General features: G+C 34.0%; 1 protein-coding gene across 3 annotated transcripts in view; it reads left to right on the top strand.

The window, feature by feature from the left end:
• Positions 1 to 21,417, top strand: part of Adamts6 (ADAM metallopeptidase with thrombospondin type 1 motif 6) — a 217,360-nt gene that overhangs the window by 29,017 nt on the left and 166,926 nt on the right. For all 3 annotated transcript variants that reach the window (XR_007214095.1, XM_048368168.1, XM_048368166.1), the window contains exons 5-7: positions 344 to 558; positions 1,452 to 1,535; positions 2,034 to 2,179. Coding sequence is in view for 2 of the 3 variants with exons in the window: in XM_048368168.1 (XP_048224125.1) it covers positions 344 to 558; positions 1,452 to 1,535; positions 2,034 to 2,179 (445 nt within the window). In the remaining variant the exon portion in view is untranslated. The remainder of the gene's footprint in view (positions 1 to 343; positions 559 to 1,451; positions 1,536 to 2,033; positions 2,180 to 21,417) is intronic.

Genomic DNA, 21,417 nt, shown 5'->3' with positions numbered 1-21,417 from the left:
GTATTAGTGACTTTAAAGGTATTAAAACTTAATTACCCCCTAGAAGAACATGAAGTGATGATTTAAATTTTTTATGTAGTACTTTATTACAGAGATTTGTTTTACTGGTTTTATATGCGCAGTTTAATTTTATTGGAAAAATTGATTGATTTGAAATTTAAAGGTTTATCTTTTGAACTTTTAAATGACTTGAGCCCTACTTCTAGCTCACTACTCTCTATCCCTTCCCTTGTTTTGATAAACCTTATATAATTGAACAATCATGAGAGTCATATCTTCATGAAGGACATATAAATGGTTTCAACTGATAAATCTACTTCATTAGTTTTTGTTCTTTTGGTAGACTTCACAAGCAGTGGCAAACCTTGGGGGCTGAATGATACATCATCTGCTCTTCCTTTATTACTACCAACCAATGACACACATACCCACCACAGACGGAAAAGATCCGTGAGCATTGAGCGCTTCGTGGAGACGCTGGTTGTGGCAGACAAAATGATGGTGGGCTACCATGGACGTAAAGACATTGAGCATTACATTTTGAGTGTGATGAATATTGTAAGTTTTATCCCTCTATAAAGTATTTTTATTTAGTGGTTTGTTGTCTTGTATGAAGATTATGGAGTCATAAATATGAAATAAATAATAAAAATTATTAAATAAATTATGAAAAAATAATAATGAAACAAATAATAATAAAAATTGGTTAAAAACAGAAACAGGTTGGTCTGTATTATTTTGATTTACTTTTGTTTTTTGCCAGTCCTGGGGCTTGAACTCAGGACCTAAGCACTGTCCCTGGCTTCTTTTTGCTCAAAACTAGCACTTTGAGTCACAACGTTACTTTCAACTTTTTCTCTATATATGTGGTGCTGAGGAATTGAACCCAGGTCTTCATGTATACGAGGCGAGCACTTTACCACTAGGCCATATTCCCAGCCTTGATTTACTTTTTAATCATAGTTTGATGCTTGGGATTGTACCCAAGACCTCGGGTATGCTAAATATTTGCTTTGCCAGTAAGCTACACGCTCAGTACAAGAATTAATGTTCCATAGAAAATTAATGTTCCATAGAAAATAAATGAAAGTGACTTTGTTCATTATTTTTATGTAATGTACAGTTTTCATACCTACTACTTTATATATTTTTTTCTTTTTCAATGGGTTGTTGGATCTTGTTTAAGGAACTTTTTAAAATTTGAATCATCAGCTTGCCCTCTAATTACTATTTGGTGCGTCTCTGGAGAAAATATTCTTGAGGTAGATTTATGTAGAAATATTTGCACAAGGCAAACGGAGGGTAAGGTTTTAAGTGATTGTTAGCAAAAGAATATCATTTCATGTACAACATGGTTAATGTCATAAAAATTGTTTTAATCTTAAAAAAGCAAATTTTTGCCTTATGATTTTTGTCTGACTTTGTGTCTTTTCTTCTTTTCTGGAGGTCAGGTTGCCAAACTTTACCGTGATTCCAGCCTAGGAAACGTTGTGAATATTATAGTGGCTCGCTTAATTGTTCTCACAGAGGATCAGGTAAGAATAAATTAATTTATAAATGTAAAACTCAGGCTATGGAGTTGTTTATTATAAAAGAATATATTTCCTGTTATTCTTCTTAGTCCTAGTTGAATATGATTTTAAGCTTTAAACTTCAATGTTTCAAGCAAATTTAAAATACATTACAATAATATAACTTTTAGGTCTTGTTAAAGCTCTCTTTCTCTATAGATGTTAGTTATTTGCTTCAGTGTAAGAATGAGCATTGGATGGACCTTATAATAACGGTTTTGGTTGCTTTGTGTACTAATAATCCCATATATGTTCACATTATTGTTGATGCTGGAAATGGAATATCTTTTCATTAATAAACTAAATGAACTCCAGGTCAGATATTACAGAAATAAAAATTGGCAAGAGATTATTCCTAGAAACCACTGCTTCTAATTTTAGTCCCACTTTAGTCTTCAAAGTTTTAAGAACTGACCTTAGTAATTTGTTTGGAACATTTCTGGTATGCATGTTGTATTGCAGCCAAACTTGGAGATAAACCACCATGCAGACAAGTCCCTCGATAGCTTCTGTAAGTGGCAGAAATCAATTCTCTCCCACCAAAGTGATGGAAACACCATTCCAGAAAATGGGATTGCCCACCACGATAATGCAGTTCTTATTACTAGGTATGGTTTGTTGCAAATATTTTTCCTTTGATTGTTATGTTTGTTTGATATTATAACTCTATTTGGTTCTATCTAATACCCCATTCAGGTAATAACAATGAAAAAGCAAAATAATTATTTATTTTTTATTACTGAGAAAGAATGCAGTCTGCAATCAATGCTTTTGTATCAAATGGACCAAATAAGGAAACAATTAAAATTAGACATTTAACAATTTTTTCTACTGATAAATCCTAGTTATAATGTTTACTTTGAAGCATATGCATGAGTTATTAATTGAACTAGACACAAAAAGCAAGCTTTAAACTATGAGGAAATAGAGATATTTTCAAAAGTAAAGTTGTCACTCTTGGTTATGAAACATTAACTGTTTTTACCTCCTAGTTGGATGAATTTCTGTTAACTTATTCAAAATCAAGAATATTGGTTACTACACAATTTCTTGTATGAATGTCTACTTATCTAACATATTTAATATATGTCAGCATTTAGAAGTAGACTTATTACATCGTTTAGTTTTTCTCCCAAGCAAAATTATTACTCAACAATAACTCAATGAATTCTAAATTGCTTTCCAGATTTAAAAAATGTTTCCAATCCTGTATACTTTTTATTCTCTAGTACCAACTATGAAGTAGAATATTATTGTTTTAGTCTCATTAGAAATGAGGAAACTGGTTCAGAATAATTAACTCATTTGTTTCTTAAAGTTGCTCATTTAATGAATGAAAAATAGGACTCTGTCACTGATGTTCTTTTGTTTTATTTGACTATGCTATCCAATCTATCTTACTTCATGTTAGTTATTTTTTGGGGGGGGGAGGGGGGAGATGGAGCTTCTATTTTGTTGCCTCAAACTTCTGTATCCACGCAATACCCTGTCTCAGTCTCCTGAGCAGCTACGAGGTATACACCACAATGTCAAGCTTTGTTTTAGTTTATTTTTTTGTACTTTAGTTATAAGTTGCAAGCTTTCTGTTGAAATATTTTTTAAAAAGTGTGTCTTTGTACCTCTTGCCAGCATCTAAAAATGAAAGAAACAATAAAGAGGCAATAATAGCCAAAAAGCTGTGTAAGCTGTATTGATTGAGTAGAAAAGCTTTATTATGTTGATTATTTCTTTTCATTTGCGAGGTCATGTGAAGCATGCATCATATATATAGCATTGGTGCCGTGCTCATAGACATTAAAGTCTATGGCAGGGCCTGAGACATGGAGATCAGAATTTTGAAACTTAGTAAAATAATGTAGGCTTAGTGTTTAACTGAACCATATAAAGTTTTTTTTTTGTTTTCTTTTAGTTATATTTACTTATTGGCTTCATCCACCTGTCATCATAAACCAGAAAATAATATTTATTTCATGCTTGCTGAGTGTAAAAACACCATATGTTCATAAATGTTGACACATTAGTCTGATCAAGTTTATAGTTCCTCAACATCAAGGTGGTCTGAAATTTCCCCCCAAATACTTAAGGAACTAAAAATATATTAGAAATTATGCTAATGTCGGAAACTTTGAGTAAAAAATATGGATGTAATTAGTGTTGCTGAAATTACAAGAGGAAACAGTGTACTATATATAAATAGTTAATAAAAATGATCACAGATATATGTCAAGCTTCTGTATTTATATTGTAAAACCCTTACTTTCCTCCAAAATGTAACATCACATTTTTATTCCTGAATCTGCTTTGAATTTTTATCATGTCCTTCAAATTTCATTGTGAAATGTCTAAAACATTAGCTTGACACGTATATATAACCTTACTTCATTAATAAACTGCGAGTTAACTGCTACATAAGAATGCAAGTTTTCAACTTGACATATTTTTATTTTCATATGACATCAGGAAATATCTAACAAATCTTTTTTTTTCTTTTGCTCCAGTTTTGGGGCTTTAATTTGGAGCCTTACACTCTTATGTGACTTTGTCACTGAAGGCTGGCAATCTACTACTTGAACCACATCTCCATTTCAGGATTTTGCCAGCCAATTGGGGATAAGAATCTCTCAGGCTTTCCTGCCCAAGCTTGCTTTGAACCGTGACCCTCAGATCTCAGCTTCCTGAGTAGCTAAGATTAAAGATATGAGGCACCAGAGCCTGGCTTCACTAACACATTCAAACCAATTTTTAAATTTATCTTCAGGAATTCTTATATAATCTGCCTTCATATTTTTATCAAGAAATTCACATATAGTCTCAAATTCAATAGAAAGTGAGAGTTTACTAGCATTACTATTTGCCAGTTAGCATAAACACTAATATGTATGTTTCCTGGATTTCTCTTCTATAAAGCATTTGAAACATAGTTTTCCATTTTAAGGTAATAACACATGACAGTTTATATATTTAGATTAGAAATTACAGCCCAAGTTCTTTTTAGGGTAACAGTTTTCTTAAGATAGAATTTTCAGGCCACACAAATTACCCATTTAAGGTATAGATCAGTGGATTTTTTATATTCAGTGGATTTTGTATAATTAATCTGAGACAATTTCATCACTCCCAAAGGAAGTCATGTCCTATTCCTTTCACTGCAGGCTCCACCTTTGCTGTAGCCCCAGTCAACTCCTAATTGAACTTTTTGACCATATAGGTTTGCCTGTTGTGTACTTTTCATAAGAATAGACTCATACAGTATGTTTCAGTTTATGACTTTTTTTTTAAATTGATGCTGCAATTTGAACTTAGTTCCTTGCACTTGCCTTGCTTCTTAGCTTAGCTTGCATTCTACCTCTTGAATGACCCTTCCAGCTCTGCTTCTTTTTTTTTTTTTTTTTGGCCAGTCCTGGGGCTTGGACTCAGGGCCTGAGCACTGTCCCTGGCTTCTTTTTTTGTTCAAGGCTAGCACTCTGCCACTTGAGCCACAGCGCCACTTCTGGCCATTTTCTGTATATGTGGTGCTGGGGAATCGAACCCAGGGCCTCATGTATATGAGGCAGGCACTCTTGCCACTAGGCCATATCCCCAGCCCCCAGCTCTGCTTCTTGCTAGTTATTTTGGAGGGGCTGGTCTTCAGCTGTCATCCTCTAGATCTCAGCTTCTTGAGCAGTTAAGATTACAGACTTTTTGACCTTTCTTTTACTTAGCAAAATGCTTTCAAGGTTCATCTCTGTAGGGGTATGTATTAATACTGCATTCTTATTCATCTAAGTTCTCAAAATTTCCAGATACCTAAGTATCTTAAAAAAATCCCATTTAAAAAGATTATTTAATTGTGCTTTTATCCATTTGTATTATTGAAATATACAGAATTTGTAAATAAATTTTATAAAGCATCAAATCTTTTGATTTATAAATGAAGTGAGCACATTTATCCTTTTAATAAGTTATGAATGTATTACTTTGGTGTTCTGCATCCTAATAGAATTAGAATTTCTGAAGTAAGATGACGAATGTCTTTTCAAATGGTAGTTTAAAAATAGCTATAAAAGTAGTTTCCTGTTAGGACGTGTCCTATAATATAAAGAATTAAATGCTTTCAAATTTTTCTTTAAGAATGTACCTGTCAGGATAATATATTGTGTTCATGATTATTTATGAGAACAGATAGAAGGGAAATTAAATGTAACACATTAAAATGTACTTTTATTAAACTGTGTGTGTGTGTGTGGTGTGTGTGTGTGGTATGTGTATGGTGTGTGTGTGTGTGCATGTGTGTGTATACCATCACTGGAACTTAGACTCAAGGCCTCCTCACCTTTCTTACCAGACTTGATCTCTACCACTTGAGCCATGCCTTTCCTTCTGCCGTGTATTTACTTATTTTGCTATTTAATTGTCAATAAGAATCTCTCAGATTTATTTGTCTAGGGTTGCTTTGAGCCTTGCTCCTTCTGAGTAGCTAGGAATACAGGCATGAACCACTGGCCTGTGGTCTACTACTAAGCTTTTAAGGATATGTCAGGTTTATAGGTAGCATAGGGATCGTGAACTTTGATTTTGGTGTGTGGGCATTGTGATGCAGGTACCACTTTGGTCCCACCAATCCTCCTCAGGTCCACTGCCCAAACCCTCATTGCCTTTCCTTTCTTTTCCTTTTAAGCTTTTCATATTGATTTTTAAATCAAAAGAGTTGATCTAGTCTCAGTTTCCTTTCCAGGCTAGGACGATGGCAGACTAGTGGGCCTGTAATTCTTGTGTAAACTGGGACATTTTGAAGGATGGACGTAGGCGCCGTCCACAGCTTGTGCCCGTAGGGAGGCTCAAGCCAGGTTCTGGCGTAGCAGGGACGTGGGGATTCCAGACATCACCTGCGTTTCTATGTCGCCAACTGAAAATGGAAGGAAGGACATGGTTTTCTCTCCGGGCCTAAGGTTGGCTACAATATAGTGAATTTTAAAAATTATACTATAGCTAAAAACTGTGCCTTATTTGTAGAAGTCTTTTTCAAGTAATCAATGAGGGCATACTACAATAAATATTTAACTTGAAAATGTAGTAAGTTCAAAATGTATATTGGTTTATTGATGTACTGATGTATGTATCTAAACAAGTATTTACTATATGCTATCTTAGGCAGACTTCTAAATTGACCTCCAACAATCACCACCCCTGATATTTATGACTGTTAAGTAATTCTCTCCTCTTGACTGCTGGATTTAGTGACTTGACATTTTGCAGTGTTTTTGCATGTTTGGTCATTTTTTTTGCAATTTATTAAAAATGATATTGGTTCTAAACTTTGATTCAGAATTGTCACTGGTGATAAAATACAATTAATTTACACACACACACACACCCATATATATTGATTTTTTATACTGCTACATGCTACTTGTTAGTTTGTTCTAGTAGCTTTTAAAAGATAACTTCTATTGGATTTTCTACAAAGATGATCCTGTGCTCAGAGATTTAATGTAGTCTTATTTTATTTGTGTTTCTTACTTTTTGTATTAATTGCAGCATCTAATACAATGTATAATTAAAGTGATGATAGCAGTTATTCTGTGTTTCATCATCAATCATGTTTCAGCTCTAAGTTTGCTTTGTTTTAATGACCTATATAAAGTTGAGAAAATTTCCTTCTATTCCTAGGTTTCTGAAAATATTGGGTTTTGTTAGATTCTTTTTGTGTCATTACAGATGATGATTTTTTTTCTTTTTCTTCCAGTAAATTACATGGACTACATTAGAATGTTAAACCAACTTTTCATTCTTTGGATAAACAAATGTGTTCGAACATTTAATATAGTCAGATAGAATTTGACAAACTTTTGTTATACTTTTATTTATGCTGCATCTTATTTTGTAGTTATCTTTCTTATAATAGCTTTGTCTGGTTTGGATAGTATGGTAATGTCTATTCCACAAAATTTGGAAACATTTTTGACTTTTAAATTTTCTGGAATTTTATATGGGATTCGTATTATTTTATTTCTTCCTCAGATCTATTATAGAATTCAATAGTGAAGATAATTGGATTGGCATGTTTTTATGGGATATCAGTTATACAGGGAGGAGGATTTAAATTGTGGGATAATTTTAAAGTTGTCAATTAAACTTGTTTAGTAGATATAGGACTACTTTAGGGGTTTCTTTTTTGTTGGGTTTTGTGCCTTGATGTTAATCATCTTTGAGCCTCATAGAAGCTAAGGTGCTTAGCAAGAACTTAGTCACTGCATTGCAACTACAGTCCTGATAATCTTCTGCAATGAGTTTCCATAGCTTGAGTCTTCCAAGGAATATATTTCATGTAAGTGGAGGAATATATTGGTATAATTCTTATTATTTGTGGAATTGCAATATTACCTCTGTGTTAGTGCTAATTTTTGTTGCCTTATTTTATTCGCTAATAAATCTGGTTAGAAGGTTTAATGTTCATATCAATTTTATTTTCAGTGACTTCCCTAATTTTATATTTTATTGATTTCCAGTATGATTTTTATATTTTTCATTTTATATTTGATTCAGGTTTAATTTTCTTTCATTTGTGCTGTTTCTGTCTCTCTCTCTCTCTCTCTCTCTCTCTCTCTCTCTCTCTCTCTCTCTCAGCAGTAATGGGATTTGCAGATACTCTACCACTTGGTCAACATGCCCAGCCTTTTTCATTTTCATATTTTTAAAATACAGTTTTGTTTATTGTCTGTAAAGACCTGGGATTCAATCCTTCTATTTATATTTTTAGCAAATCTGGAACGACAAGTATATATCAAGGAGGGCCTCATAATAATTTTGCCTCACCTTGCCTCGCCTAGGAGCTCAATCCTACAGTATTTCCTTTGGGTCTTTGGATACTGTTTATTTCTTCTATATTTTGCTCTTAAATTTGTTATGGAAAATTGGAATCATTATTCTAGGGCTAATCTCCAATACTAAGGCAAATCTCTGAGTCTTCTTCCTAATAGTCTGTGCATCATGAGGTTTTTTCCTTTGGGTTGAGTGATTATAGGCCCCAAACCTCACAGTTCATAAATATGTATGTGGTAGACATTTTTACCTCTGTTCCTTTTTGTTGACTGTTTCTCTGCCCTACCATACTTCTCTGATACTCAAGAGCTCATCAGTACTTAGGGATAGTCCAGGAGACACTATGTAAATCACTCAAATTCTCTTTTTGTGTAACTGTCTCTGTTTCTGTCCTTTAATTATATTTGTCTTGATTTCTTGTATTTTCTATTCTGTATATTCATCTTAAAGGGTTTATTTATTTTTGTGGCATTTAATATGCATTTCTTTAAAAATTTTATTAAGAGGAGCTGGGGAAATGGCCTAGTGGCAAGAGTGCTTGCCTCGTATACATGAGGCCCTGGGTTCAATTCCCCAGCACCACATATACAGAAAATGGCCAGAAGTGGCGGTGTGGTTCAAGTGGCAGAGTGCTAGCCTTGAGCAAAAAGAAGCCAGGGACAGTGCTCAGGCCCTGAGTCCAAGCCCCAGGACCGGCCAAAAAAACAAAATTATTAAGAGATTACAGAGGGGTTACAGTTACATAAGTCAGGTAATAAGTATATTTCCTTTGGAACAGTGTCACCACCTCCTTCATTCTCTCCCATTTTTTCCCTTCTAACTTCCCTACCCCCCTCTAATTGTATAGTTCATTTCCAAAATAGTGTCTAGTGGGTTTCACTGCTGGATTAGTTCACCATTTGTCCCACCATTTCTGAGCTTCCCCTTTCCCTCTCCAAATCAGATAAACTTATATACAAGACAAAGGGTACAGAAAAAAGAGTAGCAAAAGGTAATAAATCAAAGAAAAAAGAAAGAAAAGAAAACTCCACAAATAATACAGTAAAAAAAGGCTTGCTTCCATTTCTTGGAGTTCACTTTTTACAAGCATCATTTTATATGATCATATGCACAGAGCTATTGAGCTACCGTGATCCTATGCTAGGACTATCCTAGACATATAGTAATTATTACCAATGAGGGAAACCATGGAATCTATGTTTCTTTGGGTTTGGCTTACTTCACTTAATATGATTTTTTCTAAGTCTTAATATTTCCTTATGAATGGGGCAATGTCATTCTTTATGATGGAGGTGTAGAATTCCATTATGTATATATACCATATTTCCTTGATTCATTCATCTACTGGGGGACATGTCGGTTGATTGCATATCTTGGCTATGGTAAACAATACTGCAATGCACATGGTTGTGCTGGTGGCTTTAGTGTAGCCTGGTTTGTGGTCAATTGGATAGATGCCAGGAGTGGGGTTGGTGGGTAATAGATAAGCTGTATGTTTAGTCTTTTGAGGAACCTCCATATTGCTTTCCAGAATGGCTGAATAAGTTTACATTCCTGTCAACAATGTAGTAGCATTCCGTTTTGACCATATCCCCACCAACATCTTTAAAGAGTTTATTTGGCTCTACCATACTTTTCCAGTTCTGTGCCATGACTTTGAAATTCTCAAGGTAGTAAACTGGAGCAATCATGCAGCTGATTTGTTTACTTTCTCATTTCTCAGGAAATATTTTCTGATATTTATTGTACTGAAAGTTAAGGTAATTTGAAATTTCTTCTTGAAAATTATTTCAAGTGGAAGGGTAAATTTAGTCCCAGTTGCTTTAGCTTGTCTGGCAGCAGATGACCTGGGGAAACATTATAAAATTTCCACGTACCTTTTGAGAATAGTTTTAAAAAATCTTCTCCTTTACCTGTAAGTACTTCAGTTTGTATTTTCTAAGGACACAGACATTCTGTTATATAACCATGGTGACATTGTCAAAATCTGTACTTTTAATATTGATGTGGTATTATTTAATCTGTAGTTGATATTTGAATTTTGTCAAATATCTCATTATCCTTTCCCCCTCTTTTGCAAATAATCCAGGATCACACATTGAATTTATTTATCTTGTCTTGGTTAAGAGTCTCTTTTGATACAAAATAGTTACTCAAGCTTTTCTTTAGCTTTCTTTTGACATTTTAAAATGCTACATGCTTTTAATGAAGTGTACCTTAAGTTTTCTTTTCTGATGTTACATCAAGATCAGATCCCATTTATGCATATTTTGTAAGATGAACACTGAAGTAATATTATACTAAATATATCATTTGTGAGGCATATGAGGCATATTTTTAAATGTTGGAGATGTTAACTTTGATTATTAAGATAAAGTCTATGAAGGTCATGTAATACTATTAGAATAGGAGCTGACATGTGACATGAGGTAAAGTAGAACAAGCAAGCAAAACTACAGAATGAACCATAGCATTATATTGTTTTTCTATTAAGAAGACTGAACACAAATGATGAAAAGAGAATTAACTTGACATAAGGTATGATATATTTTCTGTCAAATATGTTATTAACTGTGTATTTTGTTTACTTTGTTGTTGTTGTTGTTTTGCCAGTCCCCAGGTTTGAACTCAGGGCTGGGACATTGTCCCTGAGCTTTTGAGTTGATGGCTAATACTGTTCCACTTGAGCCACAGCTTTACTTCTAGCTTTTTGGTGGTTAATTGGAGATGAGAGTTTTATGAACTTTCCTACGTGGGCTGGCTTCTGACTCTGATCCTGGGCTCTCAGCTTCCTGAGTAGGATAAGATTACACACAGGAGCCCTGGTGCTCAACTTCTTTTATTGACTTCTTAAGGAACTCCAATTTATTTAATTTTAATGTCCTATTATTGCTGGTTTATTCTGATTAATAACTCAGTATTATGATGGCACACAATACTATGGATGTCGTGAAAGGGAGAAAATACTTCTTTTCTCACCCATACAAAGATTCATTGCAGAGACTTGATAATAAGAGCCAGATGAACAAAAAGAAAAGCATACAAATTGAATAAGTTTCATGTGACACAGGAGCTTTATAAATACAGGCTTAAACAGGGAAAACTATGTTTTTCTAAGTCTGATGAAGAAGTGGATAGTTGTGGAAAGAAATGATTGGAGAAAAAAAGAGTATGATCTAAAGATGATAAACAACAGGAAACTCAGCAAGGCCTACTTGTCTAGATTCTTTTTTATGTCTCTGTTTTAGAATTAGGACATTCTTTTCCTCTGTGTATAAGGAGGACTGCTCTGAAATTAAGGGTTAAGACCTATTTTTAGCGGGGAAGGTCAGTCAACTTTGTGACCTGCTCTGGAAAAGGGAGCAGAGTCAGAGTCAGAGATCTTGCTTTTATGATTTTCTTACTTCAGTGTAAAATGGTCAGCTAAAAATACTTAGTATTCCTAAGAGATATATTTTCACACATTTAGGGTAGCATTTCCTGAACCTGATTAACAGTAAACAATCTTTTCTTTTATGTTTCTTTTCTTTTCTTTTTAAAACTCATTGCAGGAATTGTGCAGACCTTGTACACTCTGTTCATGGCTAGTCATCTACCGCTTGAGCCACAACTCCAGACCAGCTTTTTGCTGGCCAATTGATGGAGACTTGGGGCTTTTTTTTTCTGGATTGGCTTTGAACTGGGATCTTTCAAGTCTCAGCTACCTGAGTATCTAGGATTCCAAATATACCCACCAGAACCCAACTGTGAACTTAATATTAATTTCATGTTTATTTAGACTTTCTCTTCTTTAAAAAATACTAATTTTATTTTTAATGGTTGTAAAAAGATATATCAGTTCAACATGTCTATATGAGTATAATGAATCTTGATTGATGGTAACCCCTTTCATCAGTCTCACCTTCATATATCCTCATTACATCTGTCTTAGACTTTCTTTTTTCCCATTTATCTCTGCATATTATCTCTTCAGAATTTTTTTTGGATCCTTAGTCTAGGTTTGAAGAGAAAGACAAACTTGATTTCTTTTTTTTAAAACGTAGGGCCTCATGCTTACTAAGCAGTTGAGTGACATGCCCACATCCCAGCCGTTTTACTTTAGTTATTTTTTTGCCTGGGCTTGTTTCAAATGCTATCCTTTTGAGTAATTGTGAATACAGGCATGAGCCACCCCCTATTTTGTCCTTGATTTCCTGTCTTGTTTTTCAAAAATATATTAATGGGTTTAATATCCTTAATACAGAATAAACATAGTTTTTTAAAATTTAATTTTATTGTCAAGATGATGTACAGAGGGGTTACAGTTACATATGTAAGGTAGTGAGTACATTTTTTTGTCAAACTTGTTACCCCCTTCCTCATTATTCTCCCGCTTTCCCTCCCGCTTTGTCCCCTCCCGACTCCACGTTGTACAGCTAATTTCCAACCTATTGTTTTCAGAGTATTGCTGTTACATTGATTCACCCTTTGCCCTTTGTCTCACCATTCTGATGTGCCCTTCCTTTCCCTAATTCAGATAAAGGTGCACTGAGGTACACTCAGGGTACCACAATCAAATACAATGACAACAGGGGATAAACCATAGGAAAGAAAAATGAAAGAAAAAAAGAAATAATTTCACGTAATACATTAAAAATAACAACAACAGTGAAAAAACTCTGTTTCCATATCTTGGAGTTCATTTCAGTTAGCATCATCTTATGTGATCAGGTGCACATAGCTATTGAGCTATTGTGATCCTCTGCTAGGGCTATCCTAGATGTATACTAATTATTACCAATGAGGGAAACCATGGAATCTGTATTTCTTTGGGTTTGGCTCACTTCACTTAATATGATTTTTTACAAGTCTTTCCATTTCCTTATTAATGGGGCAATGTCATTCTTTCTGATGGAAGTGTAGAATTCGTTGTGTATATATACCACATCTTCTTGATCCATTCATCTACTGAGGGGCATCTGGGTTGGTTCCATATGTTAGCTATGGTAAATAATGCTGCAATGAGCATGGTTGTGGTGGTAGCTTTAGTGTGGCCTTGTTTATGATCATTTGGGTAAGTGCCCAGAATTGGGGTTGCTTGGTGATAGGGGAGTTCAATGTTTACTCTTTTGAAGAACCTCTATAGTGCTTTCTGGAGTGGTTGAAAAAGTTTATACTCCCACCAATAGTGTAGTAGGGTTCCCTTTTGGCCACATCACTGCTACCATTTGTTGTTATTAAATTTCTTGGTAATGGCCATTCTAACTGAGGTGATGTGGAATCTCAATGTTGTTTTGATTTGTATTTTCTTTTTATGGCCAGAGATGTTGAGCACTTCTTTATATGTCTATTTATTCCCTCTTCAGAGAAGTCTCAAAATCTTTAGCCCACTTATTAATGGAGCAGTTGTTTCTTGGAGGAGTTGTTTGGGGGAATTTAATTTTTTGAGTTCTAAGTATATTTTAGTTATGATGCCCTTGTCTGTTGTATGGCCAGTGAAGATCTCCCAATCTGTGGGCTTTCTATTTATCTTTGCCATGTAAAAGCTCTGCAATTTCATAAACATGTAATTTTTAAACTTATAATTCTCTAGGATTCCATCAGGATTTTAAGATATCAAGGTACTTTGTTGGCCAACAGGGAAAATTAAATATGTAAAATCAATTGATAACTGTTTGGGGAAAAAGTAAGAATGTTATTTTCCTAATTTGGGTATTGCATGCAAATTGCATATGGTGTTTATTAGGTAGTTAGTTACACATTTCTTGAGTTCTTTGGCATGTAGGTACTTTTACTTTTCAGTAGAATTCTAGAAGAATAATGATTATATTCATGACTATATATTAGGTGCTGTTTTGCATTAATTAATTTATGTATGTTGAATCATTTGCATCTCTGGAATTAAACCAACATGGTGTTTGTGTATGGTCATTTCGATGAGGTGTTAAATTCATTTTCAAACGTTTTATTGAGAATTTTTACATCTCTATTCATTGCTCATAAAAGACATTGGTCCATAATTCTCTTTTTGTTTTATGCTTTCCCACTTTCAGATTGAGTATTTTATTGTCCCTAGAGAATGAATTTGATAGCATTTGTTTCCTTTCTATATCATTGAAATTTTTGAGGAGTTTGCTGTTAATTCTCCTTTAAATATCTAATGGAATTCAGCTGTGAATCCATAAGGTCCCTGGGCTTTTCTTAGTTTAGGACTGCATTATTGCTCCAATCTTAGTCCATTTTTTTTGGTAAGTTGACTGTATCTAGAAATGTATCTATGTTGTCTAGACTTGCTAGTGTATTTCAATATGTTTTCCAAGTATTTGTTTTGGATCCTTTAGATTTCATTGGTTTCTTTTTATGAGATAACTCCTTTTCTGTTTGTAATTTTTTGTTTTTATTTTATTTTTAAAATTAATATAGGTGCAAATAGCTATATACTCCCTTTGCTGTATCCCAAAGATTCTGGTTGGTTTTGCTTTCATTTTCATTAGATTTCAGGAACTTTTTGATTTTCCTCCCTATTTCTTCAATGAGCTATTAATCATTCAACAGTTCATTCTTTAGTCTTCATAGAACATTTTATTTATTTTTGCTGTTAAGTTCTGGTTTAATACTATTGTGGACTGATAATATACCAGGATTAGTTCCATTTTCTTGTATTTAGTAAAACTCTTATGTACTAAATTGCAACTTGTTTTGGAGAAAGTTCCATAGGTTGGTTAGAAAAATCTGTGCAGCTTTTGGATGATGCATTGTACGAATGTCTGTTATTATTTATTGATTTGTACTCTCATCAAATATATAATTTGCATATATTTTCCCTAGTGTCTTTTGATTTTCTTGTTAGTGGTTTTTTTTTTTTGAGGCACCTGTTTTTACTTTCAATGAATTCTAATTTACCTATTTTTTCTTTTCTTCTTTGTGCCTTTTGTATGTATTTAAGAAGTAATTGCTTATACTTTATCTAAGTTTAATATAATTTTTTCCAAGTCTTCCCATTTCCTTACAATGCCCCCTTACAGGGGCAGTGTCATTCTTTCTGATGGAAGCATAGAATTCTATTGTGTATTTATGCCACTTTTTTTTCCCCATTCATTCACTGAGTGGTATCTGGGTTGATTCCATATCTTAGCTATGGCAAATAATGCTACAATGAACACGATTGTCCTGGTGGCTTTAGTGTGGGCTGGTTTGTGATCATTTGAGCAAATGCCTGGCAGTGGGATTGCTGGGTCATAGGGAAGTTGTATTTACTCTTTTGAGGAACCTCTATACTGCTTTCCAGAATAGTTGAACAAGTTTGCATTCCTCCCAGTAGTATAGTAGTGTTCCCTTTTGGGCATATCCCCACCATCATCTATCATTATTAGTTTTCCTGATAATGGCCATTCTAACTGTGGTGTGGTGGAATCTCAGTATTTCTGTACTCTTTGTCTTGTATATAAGTTTATATGATTTAGGGAAGAGAAGAGGAATCACAGAAATGGTGGGACAAATGGTGAAGCAGTTCAACGGTGATGCTCACTAGACACTATGTTAGACATGAACTTTATAGTGTGTGGAAGGAGTGGGTCTGGGAGGGGAAAAGTGGGAGAAAATGAGGGAGAGGGTGACACTGTTCAAAAAGAAAGGTACTCGTCACCCGACAGATAACTGTAACCTTTCTTTAAATCACCCTTACAATACAATTTAAATTAAAAAAGAAATAATTGCTTCATTTTATGTTTCTTGTTAAGGTTTTAAAAATTATTCTCTTACACGCAGATCTTTGCTATGTGGAGTTAACTTTCATATATGGTGTGAGGTGAGGGCATGGATGCTTTTTGTCCTCTTTCTGAACAAAATCTATTTTCACAATTGTTGCTTTTAATTGCATGTATTCCTGCCCTGGGGTTATTTGTCTCCCATTCAGAATCATCAGTAAATTCTCTGTGGTTCTGCTTACGTTCCCAGAAGTCCTATTAAAATTTCTTACTTTTTCCTCACAAAATTATAGTTCATAGTTTTACATGGTTAGTATTGTGAAGGAAAAAAATCTTTTCCCTTATTCTTTTTAGAGACTCCCGTTAGGCCTGAAGGGTCACAAAAATAAAAGCATGCAAATATGTTAAATGTAAGCTTTATGTGACATGACAATCTGCATAAGGAAATAAATATCTGAAGAAGCAGTTAAACCTGACTATTTTTATATTTGGTTTGATGAAGAGTATGAAATGATGAGAAATATCGTATATATGAGTATGAGGTAAGGAGATAGTGAAGTGGGGAACATTCTACAAGATCCGTTTGTTCAGATGCCTCTCAGCATGGATTGTTGATTGTCCCTCCATTTGCAGATATAAACATCCTGTTTTCTTCAGGTATGTGACACTTCACAATCATATGACTTGCATCAGAGAAGAATTTGACCAGAGGTGGTTCTCTTACCACTCATTGCTCAAATTCCTCTGCTTAACGTACTCAATGTGCTAGAATACCTTAATTTGGAGAGTTTTGTTTTGGATCCATCAATGTTTAGTATTTGTATGTGCAATGAAATGTAAGAACAAACTCCTGATTGAGTAAAGGCAAAAGGGAGTTATAATTCTTTAGAGAAAGTATCAGTTTAATCTAAAATGTCAGTAGAAATAGCAGCCTTCAACAGCTACTCTGAATATAGAAACTATGTATTTTTATTAGCTCTCTATTAATGACTAGGTCTTCTCAGGTTTAAGAACAGACATACTTTTAGTATAAAATGACCTTTAACATTATGGCATCAAGTTACATGTGCAGTTTCAATGCAATTAGAATGGTGGATACTAGAGAAAATGCTTATTGTGAATAGAGGGAATTAGGGAATTTTATAACTTATTTGGCCAATTATGAGTAATTGATAATAGCGCTTATCACTTTTCTTATTTTAGATTTTTTTCTTGCAATTAGGCGTTTTTAGATAATATTGAAAAAAGTTCACTTTAAAAAATCCCTGCTGTGCTTTTTATTGGAAATGTTCTGACAAACCAGAGTAATGTATTGCCCTACTAAAGAAAGTTGCCTTTCTTTAGTATCACGGAAAACCATGATTGACAGCTTGTGTAAGGTTTGCAATCTTGCCTGAATATCATGCCAAGTTTTCATTTATTCAGGTTCTTAAAGTGGAATGAGACTTAGAAAGCATAGGCTTACTGCAGAGCTCCTTTAGAGAAACTATTGTCTTGTTAGAAGTGTCCAGCTGAGCCTGCCTATAGTTTTAGCCAGTAATTCTTTAGGATATGGCTACCTCTTGCCATGTCTTTAAGGTTACTCTGACGGACTAGAAATTGATCAAAAAGACAAGCCCATCCTTTTCCATATATAAGTACGTGTAGTTCCATAATGTAGCTTGGACTATTTATTAGTAAACTATGAAGCAAGTTATAATGATTTGCTGAAGTTGGTGTTCATAAAATAATAATGTAGAATACTGTGGCACATAGCAATAAAAGAATTGTAAACAGACATTAAGCATTTTAAGTTACAAATAGCTAAAAATATAGCAAAATACCATTATAAGTGTTAGGTTGAATTAATCACGATTTTCACTTAGGTCAGTTGTTGATTTTCACTCATTATTATTATTAAGTTTATTTTATCACTTATATTGTTACTTTGATGCCAAAATAGATTTTTTTCCACAAAATCTTATTATATTTTTTTTCTTGGCCAAAATTATTGAATATTCAATTACTGTAGTATATTGCTAATATGTACTGGTTATAAGGTAATTGTTAAAGCAAATGTATGTAGAATATCCTTTTCTCCAGATGTATTTCTATCAGATCATATTAGTGATGATATATGCCTGTAACTGTGTAATGCGTAAATACCTTACCAAAAAAGTCAACATAAGAGTAGTAAAATTACTATTTAATGTATGTACTGGATATGGTTTCATGATAAACAATATGTATTTTGTCAAATACTCTTGTTCGTGTGTATACGTGCATATTTGTGTGACTATTTAGTTATATGTCCTTGTGTAAATGTCTTTATAAAAAGTACTTAGGCTGGGTGCTAGCGGCTTATGCCTGTAATCCTAACTAGTCAAGAGGCTGAGATCTGAAGATCATGGTAAAAACTGGCCCAAACAGGGAAGTCCATGAGACTCTTATCTCCAATTAACTACCAAAAAGAAAAAAAAAAAAAAAGAAGAATGGAGCTGTAGTTCAAGTGGTAGAGAATTAACCTTGAGCACAAAAGTTTAAGGACAGCACGTAGGCCCTGAGTTCAGGCCCCAAGTCGGGCATAAACACACAAAATTGGCACTTTGGTATGACTATAATTTTAATGTATTCTCTCAAGAACTACATTTATTAACAGGCAACTATAAGTTAGCACTTACCTTTATATTAGTTTTACTTTTCTTGCATTACAAGGTAACTTTTTGATTCTCAAAAGCTTTCAAGCTTTTGACATTTTCATTTTCACTTAAAACTGTATGTCCAAAATAAGTTACATTTTATGATAAGCATTTATCACACTAAAAATATTCCTTGCATGATCATTTCCTAACACTTGCCTTACATCGGGCAAGTCATTCTATTTCTTTGTGTTTTAATTTTTTTAACCAGTAAAATTACAATTATAGCCTATCTTCCTCAAAGAGTGGATGTGAAAATTTAAATAATTTATGCACATTTTCTAAAACAGTGCCTGGCACAAATTCATATTCAACAAGTGATAGCTACTGTTAATTTTAGTATCTTCTGATTGGCTTTGTTGGAAGATTTACTGGGATTTGTAGTAGAATATTTCTACTTTCCTATAGCAAATTATAACTCTTTACAGAAAATATCAGTTTAATTTAAAATGTCAGTAGAAATAGCAGCCTTCAACAACTACTCTGAATATAGAAAATATTTATCTTTATTGGCCATAAATTACATCATCCAGGGTATTTATTCAGATCATTCCACCCCACAGTTTGAAATGAATGAAATGTTTTTTGAGTGTCTATCTTACCGCCTCCATTAACAAAACTCTGTAAATTTCCTAATGTGAAACAATCAGTTTAAACTCTTGGTGTATTACCTTAATTTTGTTTGCTTGTTTTTGTACTAGTCCTAGGACTTGAACTCAGGGCTGTCCCTGGCCTTTTTGCTCAAAGCTAGTCCCTTGCCACTGGTGCCACAGCACCACTTCTGGCTTTTTCTGAGTTGTTTGTTAGAAATAAGGCCTTTCCTGCCTGGGCTAGCTTCAAACCTTGATCCTCAGATCTCAGCCTTCTAAGTAGCTAGGATTTCAGGCATGAGTCACCTTCTCCCAGCATTTTTTAAACTTTATTTTTATTTTTTTTGCCAGTCCTGGGGCTTGAACTCAGGGCCTGAGCACTGTCCCTGGCTTCTTTTTGCTCAAGGCTAGCGCTCTGCCACTTGAGCCACAGCGCCACTTCTGGCTTTTTCTATATATGTGGTGCTGAGGAATTGAACCCAGGGCTTCATGCATACAAGGCAATCACTCTTGCCACTAGGCTATATTCCCAGCCCAGTTTTGTTTATTTTTAAAGCATTAAAGTCTCATGTTCATGGTTAATCAAGTCTACTGTACCGATATGGGCAAATGTGACAAGTTTGAAGTCAGTGAAATGTCTGCGTATTCCCAACCATACTTAGTGTTTTCAGATATATAGCTGTCCCAATTACTGTGCCTACTATTTTATTATGACTTATTGTTCATCTGTCAAAATGTAAGCTGTGTGGTCTAGAAAAATGTATATATACATATATATATATATATTTTCAATATGTCTTTGGGTGTATCTTTTCAATGTTGCAGAAGGGACCAGAGATTTACAGTAGAACTGCAGAAGCTTTAAAATATTAACAGCCCATTAAGTACAGGACATGGTTCATGAGGTTTAATGAGAAGTTGTTAAAAGGAGATGGAACTATTCCAATGGTTGGGAGTATGTGGTTAGTGGCAAAGTATAGACAGAGAATTTTAAAAAGCTGTTGTTTTTCCCTATAAATAATATTCAGTATTTGAACACTAAACAGCATTAGCAACAATCCCCTGATAAATCGTACTTGCAGCTCAATGAAAATTCCATTTGGTGCATATTTTTAAAAAGATATCCAGCTGCAGCGTGTTAAAATTTTTTTTCCCTTGGGATTTGAGATGCTTGGCATTGATTATGTAAAGCCTTAATGGACTTTGAAATAACACCTACTTTGTTTGACATGTAAAATATTATAACACTCCTGAGAGTAGTCTTTGGAAAACCTTTAGTGATTATCTAGTGTAATAAAAAATGCAAGATTTTCAAGGGACACTTTTAAAAAGCAAACTAGTATAATACATAGGAGCATTATACTTAATATCTTTTTTATTCTTGGTTCCTGGGAGAGTAGCACATTTACTCCATGTCAGCTGGTCAGTGACAGTCTAATATATCTTCTGTATGCCAACACCGTCTTAGATAGTCGTAGCAGTTGTAGTCTTTCACTTGATTGGATTAAATATTCCCATAGAAGTTTGCCAATCTTGAGCAATTTATGTAATTTTATTTTAATTCAGCCTTTTCTTTGGCTCCTTGCTATTTTATAGGATTATTTATAAGATTAAATGAAATCATGTACCTACAACTTTGTAAGTTATGAAGTGATAAGCTTTGTACAGGTAAAATTTTTATTAGAATAGACAAGAGGAAGTTTAGGTTCTGGAACTTTTCAGTTAGGTATAAATAATTTTTTTTTAAAGTAGCTCTACTTATTGCTATTGCTGTTTTCAGCAGATTAAAGTTACTGAGTAGAATGTGAAGGAAAATGAGAGCCTTATGAAACTTAAAAATGTATGTGAATTTCATATATATACTTATATAGTCATACACATATACACATGTATATGTACGTACATACATACATATATGTACATACACACATATATTATATACCAGTCCTGGGGCTTGAACTCGGGGCCTGGGTGCTGTTCCTGAGTTTTTGTGCTCAAGGCTAATATTCTACCCAGTAAGCCACGGATCCACTGCTGGCTTTTTGCTGGTTAATTGGACATAAGAGTCTTACATATTCCTGCCTGGGCTGGC

This window comes from Perognathus longimembris, chromosome 19 (genome assembly GCF_023159225.1).
Source record: "Perognathus longimembris pacificus isolate PPM17 chromosome 19, ASM2315922v1, whole genome shotgun sequence".
Lineage (NCBI taxonomy): Eukaryota > Metazoa > Chordata > Mammalia > Rodentia > Heteromyidae > Perognathus > Perognathus longimembris.
This window is presented reverse-complemented; position numbering and strand designations above follow the sequence as displayed.